Here is a 9,006-nt window from a genome sequence, read left to right as displayed (position 1 = left end):
TTTTTTTTTTTTTTTGAGATACGGTAGAGAAAATGACACAAACTATAAGGATTTAGTAAAAAAAAAACGTTTGAAATGCATTTAAAAGGTTTTAGGAATTACACAAAGGAAATTTGAAAATTGTGAGATGACAAAAAGTATTCTTAATTTTAACATGAAAATTACTTTGCACACGGACTATTCAAAACAAATACTCAATATATTCATGGAGAAAACTTTATTTTATTAGAAATACTTCACTAGGAAATGTGACTTTTTGTATGTGAAAGACTTGTAATATTAACTGAAAGACTGCCAAATTTTGTGAAGATATACCCAATATATAGAGAGTTATAAGTATTAAATTTATATCAACTTTAAATGAGTACAAAAGGTCACATGACTCGGTCAAATTGACCAACCCCGTGTTTGGAGGGTTAACAGAGACGGCTAAAGAGGTAGAAGTGGGCACTCCTGAAGGTACCACAGAAGCAAAAACCAGGGCTGAACAGGCCAATCTGTTGCTATCAACAGAATACAACAATGGGTGGAACAAATCATTGCTAGATCTCTGGGTTATAGACAAATCAGTAGATAGGTATATAGGTACAATCCAGTCCAGTCCTAATGGAATGCATCTATTTTCAATGCCCAATGGTGAGGTACCAGAGACCAAAATGCCAGTAGTTGAGTGTTTCAACAAGTGACAAATCAATCAATCATCACTGTCCGGAACTGAGACCAAATCCAATGGAAAACCTCTCGAGGAAGCATCCATTCTGTCAGAAGAATCTGGTTAGGTCAAATCCGCCACCAAATTCATTACTCCCAGAACATGGCAAACTAATAGGATGATACGATGGTAGTGGGACCAATAAAGAAGATCCAAGGTTTGAAAACAAAGAAACTTGGACCGAGTACCCCCTTGATGGGAAATGTAAGACAACACAGCAGAATTGTCATAGTGATGCAATATGACTTTGCTCTTCAACAATTCCAGACCTTGAGGCATTGCTTTTTGCACAGTAAGAAGTTCTAAAACATTGAAGCCTCATTGACCATCCATAGACCCTGGAATTTCTGACTGTTGAGATATGCACCCCATCCTTGAAGTGAGGCATCTGTGAAAAGACAGATCTCTGGATAAGGTGGTGGCAGAGGAACACCTATCATAGCATTGTTCCAATTTAACCACCACTAGAGATCAAAGATGTTGATCCTGAATAAGGAGACCTGGGAATCCAGATGATTGCTGTTCATGATCTATTGGTTGCATGGAGACCACTGAATGGATCTCATGTGCACTCATTCCAAAGGGGGTGATATATCAGAGGTCAGGCAACTTGAATAAGGGCAGAACCATGATTCCCCAAGGAAAATCTAGAAGCCAAGGATGACAGGGATGAATGTTGATGGTCAATATCAACCCTTGATTCCAAAGACTATAGAATGCCTGGAAAAATCAAGGGTCGAAGATAGGAGGCGTCACATAACTCATGGAAGGTGGAAACAGATAGGTGAATGCCCTCCAACAACACATCTCTACCTAACAAATCCCAACAACACTAGGGAAAGTGCAGAAGCTGATAATCGATCCAAGGTGTATGCTAAAAATGGTCACAACTTGTCACCAAATTGATGCAGCAATTGCTGAGAGGCTTCCAAAAAAAGGTGTAGGAATGATAAATATCTCAGCACCCTAGTTAGGGTCAGATGAATCCTAGAAAACTGTGATCTATTTAGGTTAACCACAGACTCCATTCTGGAACCTCACGTTTCAAGAAGCAGGTCTAGTCTTTGAGAGTCTAAATATGGTTTCACCTGATGATGGTAGGCTAATGCATGTTGTTCTGATGAACATGGTAGATAAGGCATAGTTGTCCCTTTATGAAAGTGAGCAGTAAACTTCCCTGTATGAACCATAATATCAGGGGATGGAGGTAGAACTAAATAATTGACCTCAGACCTTTCCGCCATTAAGTAATGCATAGACCCAAAAGCAACTGGGGAAAGATCCAAAACATCATGCACTCGATGTATCAACTGAAGAAAAGGAGCCAGAGGCAGCTGATACAAATTTGACTCATGGAAAGCCGATAGAGCAAAGGAAGGTGCTGGAAAAAGTGAATCTAAATTCTCTTCATGATGTCCAGAAATGCCTGCAGATCCGCCCAGAGAAACATTACCAGACTGAATATATATCTCCATCTCACTACGGATAAGGTCACGGATAGCCTCAACCAAGAGTGCCCCCCCTCCTGATTTGTGAGCAACACTAGAAATCATAGGTGGGATAGGAGAGACTAGATTTTCCTCAATGTCGGACACATTAATCCTAGAATTCATGCCATATATCAGCTTGCCAAACAAAAAAAAATTTTTTTTTCTATTACAAAAATCAAAATAAGCAACATGAAGAACGTGCAAAGTATCTCTATTAGTCATACAACAGAAAAACCCATTAATGAACACTTTGTCGAGAAAAAGTGATAATATTATTGGAAGAAGATGCTTATATACAGTACCACAATAGAGTTTGCACTGACATAGGTGGAATGTGTCACAAAACAGATATCGCCAAGGTCAATTAATTGGGTATAAAATATAGTAGCAAGCAAGTAAAACTCAGACCAATGCTTATATGGGCAAAGGAGGAAACCCTAGCAATCGAGTAACAGGTGTTGTGTGAGAAGAGGTATGTAATTTTCGGAAATACCTTATATTGGTTTAGATTAATGGGTATGTTCTGTATACATGCAATGAAAAATCATTACTTGATATAGGTTAAGATAAACATATCTACTTTGATGGTCTAGAATAAAATATCATTTGATATCAGTTAAGCTCAGACATTTGTGTACACCTAGAATAAAATATCATCCTTTGATATAGATTAAGACAAACACACTTGTTGTGTACATCTAAAAGAAAATATCATTACTTGATATGGATTGACATGAACAGATCTGTTGTGTATAACTAATATAAAATATCATTATTCTATGTGAATGAAGCTCAATATACTTATCATGTATACTTAGAATAAAATATCATTACCAGACACGAGTTAAACTGAACAGATTTGTTGTGTATACCTTGAATAAAATATCATTATCTGATACGAGTGAACTCTTTCACTAATGGCTTGGTCTTTGTAACCACCATAAAAATTAAAAAATACGTATAAATTATGTTTTTTTCATTCTAGAATGACTATAAATTATAACAAGAAAACACAAATGTTTATTCTAAATAACTTAAATCTCATAACATTATACATCTCTATATATTTATTTTCATCATTTTATTGACCTTTCAGCCATGCCTGACTAACATTACAGAAGTCACAATAATGCAGCATACGTGCACTCATGTTACTGTATCCAAGAATATAAAACTGGCTCAACAATTGGCTTTTGTTCATGGTAGGTTAAATGTTCTTGTAAGAAAACAATTAATCCTGAATGATTCTTTCCAAAACAGTTATATGGTTATTCAGTTATTTCCTTAGTAAGTATAGATTATAGTGAGTAATCATGGATCCAGTAAATGTAACATAAATGCTTAATTTTTTAAGAAAATGTATGTGCACTTTCATACATAATATTTGTTGTCTCTTTTCTTACAGGATATTTTGGGTCAAATACAAAAACTCAAAAGAAAAAAAAACAAGAGTGTGATTTATCAAAATACAAATGTCAGAGATAGAAATAATGAAATAAAATTAAATTCACATGAGGGAAAGCTATCAGGAAGATTAAATTCCCTCAGGTAAAGTTGCATTTTCTCATTAATAGGTTTTTATTTAATCCATGTACTATGTTCACTTTCATTGATCATAACTAAAGGAATATGGATGGACCATGCATTGCCAGTAAGAAAAGCTAACTAAAAAGATGAAATTCTCAAGCAAAGTTAAATTCCTCGAGAATGCAGAAATGTAATATTTCAATCCCTGAATACATAATCACAATTATCCAAGCACAGTTTTAGCATTATACATAAATAAAGATTACTTCTAAATGTGCTTCACCTTGTCAATATGTTTCTAGCATTATCGAAAAGGAATTATCAATTAAAAAAGATGTAAATATATTTTATACCATACTTAAATAATGCAGCTTCAAGTGTATAGATAAAAAGTTATTTTATTTTTTGTGCCGTTTCCTCTTGTACAAGTGAGATATGATCACATAAACATCTCTTGCTGGAAAGAAGTGAAATATCATCAAAAATAAAATAGCTTTCTATCTAACCACTCAAAACTGTGTTAATGAAGTACAGTTGAGTCATGAGCACCTCTGAATAAAAATTCTTATCCCTTATACTAATAAAGAAGCTAACAGTTATTCAAAATAACATTCCTTTTGACAATCTAGAAATAAAACTTACTATCCAACATCTCTTCTTGTTCAAAATTTCAATTCTTTCTAAATGTCGCTGTCTTTCTTGAAAATACTTCACATCATCTTCTAGCCTACCAATTTTTTGTTTTTCATTTTCTAAATACTCTTTTGTATTTTTAAAAGATGTTTCTACTGTTCGAGTTTGTACTCGGAGCTCCTTTAGCTGGCAATGATATTCATGCATTACTGGTGGACCCACCTGTATCATAATTTATAAAAAATGTTAAGATATACTGCAAAATTGTGAAAAACAAAAACTTTCACAAAACAACTAGACATATAATCTAATTCAACTTTTTTGTACTTTTTTTTGTTTTTGTAGAAATATTCAAAAATGTTACCAAAAAATGCCATCATTGTAAAAGTACATCTTCTAATAGTTGAAATTTTCCTTACCTGAAAATGTATTTTAGATAGATACTTACCTCTCTGCACCACTAAGAACTATTACCTAGCACACACTACCATGAAATTTTCTGCACACATCACAAACTATACATGTCTAGATGCATTACACCAATCTATGACATAATCGTCATATTGCTCTATCTCTCCACCAACATGAGGGGTCAAACAATCTCCATGTGTGCATGATCATGGGATCTTTTTTGACAAAGCAAACGAAATGCACTGGAAGTAGGGAGGAAAGGTGGGACATGATACAGAGAGGTATCTATTTGGAATACATTTTCAGGTAAGAAAAATTTTAACTTCAGAAACATTACTTATTTCTCTGCACCACTAAGAGTTAGAATCTCACACTGAAGATGATGGAAGGGCTGGTGCTTAACAATAACAAGAAAGTAAAACTGTTCCTCATCAGAAAGAGGGAAGAGCCAGAAGCAAAGGCTGGAGGTGTAAAAACTGTTCAAAATCAGACATAGGCAAGTTAGGCTCACAGAAGGCAAAGAAACAAAAGGACAAGCGATCTGGGAAAGAATCAGGCAGAAGGGAACTAGCCACTTAATGCATAATAGTGGTAACATTATGTTTCAAACATATCAGCTGTGAACATGCCACACCAAAGTTCATTATGGCTCTATAAGATTGTGGTACATTAATATATCCACAATCATCATAGTACCTAACCACAGATTGAGATCTGATACCTATCACTCACCAAATGTTTGTTCTACTAAATGGGCTAAATGATAACTACTGAACATCAGCTTCATGAACATATGAGGTGCCTTTGGTCAACACTGTTGTAGTTGGAGAGATTGTCTAAAAGTGAATAACTGATCCTTGGCTCTTTTTTTGTGGAGGGAAGGGGTTACTTGCAAACATTGTTTGAAGTAGCACAAATAAGTTTAGTGGCTAAAAAAAGTGAAGTTGCAATCAGGTGGATGGAAAAAAGTAATCTATCACTAAATAAAAAAACAGTCAATAAGAATGACTAGAAATTCAATAAGCACAGGAAAAAACATGTCTGAACACAGGCAGTGCCAAGGATACAATAAACATATGATCATGTGTTAATGATCACAGGGATTATTGAGCATGGAGGATGTGCTGCCCTCCTACTAGTGGAAGGCTACAGCATTATGACAATTATGCCATAAGGTGGTGCAATACACATATACACATGTTGGAGTAGGAGGGCTTGTGGTGTACTCAGTAAATTTCATAAGTTTTTCACGAGGTAATAGCTCTTAGTGGTTCAGAGTTAAATATTGTTTTTGAATTATGGCTTTCATCTACTAATCTGTATAATGTTATTCTTAAGATATTATATACAAATGTATCTACTATTATTGAAATTAATTAATTAATAATACATTTATATCTTTCTCACTTCAATATTGTACGTATTTCAAATTTTTTTTGAGTGCTTACATATGTTTTGGTTTGTGGATATCATATATATTTTTATCTTTGTAATAAACTTTCAACACTCTCAGCACTATGATGTATAAATTAAGCTATATTTGTCTATGTTTATTATTAAATGTTCAAGTACTGTATATAAAGATGTATATATATATATATATATATATAATAATATTTTCAGTGTTATTTTAATAAATTGAAAAACAATCTTTATCAAGCTCTATGATAAAGAACAAAAATATCACCTTTATGAACTTCTATAATGACAAGTATAAATAGCTCTTTAATAAATCTTTATAATCACAAGTATCAATACCTCTTTAATAAATCTCTATAATTACAAGTATCAATACCTCTTTAATAAATCTCTTTAATTACAAGTATAAATACCTCTTTAATAAATCTCTATAATCACAAGTATAAATGCCTCTTTAATAAATCTCTATACAGGTATACATACCACTTTTATTAACGTTAAACACACATTGAACCTTTTGAATGTGTCTGCTTTAAACACATGCAGAATCTTTGCAAGCTGTACACTGCATATGATATAGCATGCTCGCAAAGAACTGCCAGAGGCAGACCATACCCTATACAGCAAACCAACAGTCAGTGGGTTAATTTTAAAGGTGAAATAAATTAATAAAACTGTATGTAAATAAAATAAAAATAAACTTTACATTGGAAAAAAAAGCTGCAATGGATTAACTGTTAAACTGAAGAAAGAGCAGGTATAAAGCTCACAAGCACATTTTGACACTATAAAACCGATGAAAATCTACTCTCACACTCTCTGTAGCTGGCCAATATATGATATATGTGTGTGTGTGTTTTTTTAACATGCCTGCCCCCCCCCCCATATAGCTGTACAATTCAAATTCCTGCACACTACTCTGAATATAGTCAATGCTTTATTTCTTTTATCTAAACAATTTCAACCTATTTGATCCATACACATATAAATATCTCTACATAAATATGTAAATATTTCAAACTACATATAGTCATATGGATTTCAAACAATTTGCAATACTCAGTCAAGTGGAGAATTTATAAATCATTGTTTTGCATTCAAGAGTTGAGCAATCTAGCACATGATGTTCAGCTATATTTCACAATATAAATATGAACTTAAAAATAATTTACTATATTGAAACATAACAAACATCCAATGCTTCTGACAGCAAGTGTTATACAGAAGTCCTACCTGCTATGTCTGTACTAGGTCAAGTCAATTTACTATATTGAAACATAACAAACATCCAATGCTTCTGACAGCAAGTGTTATACAGAAGTCCTACCTTCTATGTCTGTACTAGGTAAAGTCAATTTTAAACCATGTGACTTGGGCCTTAATGTCACAGCATAATAAAATATTAATTGGATGTGATGTAATAAGTTAACCAAAATGGAAGAGGGAGAGCTATAAAGGACTTCTTAAATATCAGCAGGTAACATTATCTGCCACCAAACAAGAACACGCAAGGAAGACACTGCTGTGGCATGCAGGCAAACCATGCATTTTCTACACTCATATTTCATGTATAATGTTTCTAAATTTTTTGCTTATTCTAGACATGTGCAGTTTTCATATAACACATGGTCAAGAAAGTCACTGATTTAGTTCTACTTTCCTTTTTCATTCCCTTGGTCTGCTTATGTATGGTATAGCTGTAAATCTGTACCCTGTGTAAAAAAGGTTGACAGCAGTGACTTCCAATGGTAGGTTAGGTGATGTCTCAATATTACAATCTCCACTATGCTTGAATGGGAATGACCAGTTACATGAGTAGAGCTACTTGCTTTGGGTATATCTGCAATTACTGAATCAACTAAATGTGAAATTTGGTACATCTGGAATATCATCTTGAATGAGATGTAAGTTTAGAAATGAGTCTTGAGGGAGTACAGTCAGCCTAATCAATTCACAATACCAGTAAAGGTTCTCAGACAAGAGAATATAGTTATAGCCAAAAAGGATGCAACTACACAAAGTGATACAATCTTTGCTAATTTTGAAAATTTTCTATAGAAAAAGGTCTAGAAAAAATTACATAAACTTTATTCTGTTACAGCTAGTGCAGTATTACAAAACAGAACTACATTTATGTTAACCCAAGGGATGTAATTTATAATTCAAATTTTTACATTACCCATGCTTTAATTTCTTAATTTTAAATAGAAACACTTAAATAAAGTCTCAATTGGCAATTCTCAAAGTTATTTCTCATTTCTAGACTTTTTCTCTTCTCTTACAAGTGCTTCAGATTGCTGAAACAATTTAAAATGTGCTATAGATACTGACAAGCTAGAACAAAAATTTTCAACCACTTACCTTCTTTGCTTTAACCCTTCCATTACGGGCTGGCTGGAATCCATCCAGCTCATAACCATGAAAGTATTCATGAGAATAATTATACTATGATTTTTGATAATGTTTGCATTTCTTAAAAAAAATTTGCAGGTTATTCGTAAATATTACAAGGTTTTCATAGACAAAATTTCAGGTTTTTATATTAAGATTTTTAATCAAAGATTTTCTCATAAACCTTTTTCTTTCAGAATGTTGACTATCTAATATGCAAAGCATTTTATTTTATTATTAAGATTAAAATACTTTAATGCATTAGAACATTTTCAAATTTTACATGCAACTTCACTCATGCACTCGTGTTATTGTATCCAATAATATATAACTGACCTTTAGTCTTTTAAAAGTGACCTGTCTTGGCTGTATTGTAGTGGACTAGTATTATGTAAAATCAGTCACTATTTCAATTATAATACA

At 33.1% G+C, this 9,006-nt stretch overlaps 1 protein-coding gene across 6 annotated transcripts in view; it reads right to left on the bottom strand.

The window, feature by feature from the left end:
• LOC106461715 (structural maintenance of chromosomes protein 5-like) overlaps positions 1 to 9,006 on the bottom strand; it is a 326,380-nt gene that overhangs the window by 245,561 nt on the left and 71,813 nt on the right. For 3 of the 6 annotated variants that reach the window (XM_022388747.1, XM_022388745.1, XM_022388743.1), the window contains exons 5-6: positions 8,554 to 8,601; positions 4,372 to 4,584 (exon numbers count right to left, since the gene is read on the bottom strand). The exons of 1 other annotated variant lie outside the window; for it this stretch is intronic. In XM_022388747.1, coding sequence (XP_022244455.1) covers positions 4,372 to 4,584; positions 8,554 to 8,601 — 261 coding nt within the window. Of the gene's footprint in view, positions 1 to 4,371; positions 4,585 to 7,852; positions 7,898 to 8,553; positions 8,602 to 9,006 lie in introns of those variants that run through there. 2 more of the 6 variants (XM_022388748.1, XM_022388744.1) reach the window with 2 other exon arrangements.

This window comes from Limulus polyphemus, unplaced genomic scaffold (assembly GCF_000517525.1).
Source record: "Limulus polyphemus unplaced genomic scaffold, Limulus_polyphemus-2.1.2 Scaffold1017, whole genome shotgun sequence".
In the NCBI taxonomy this organism is placed as follows: domain Eukaryota; kingdom Metazoa; phylum Arthropoda; class Merostomata; order Xiphosura; family Limulidae; genus Limulus; species Limulus polyphemus.
This window is presented reverse-complemented; position numbering and strand designations above follow the sequence as displayed.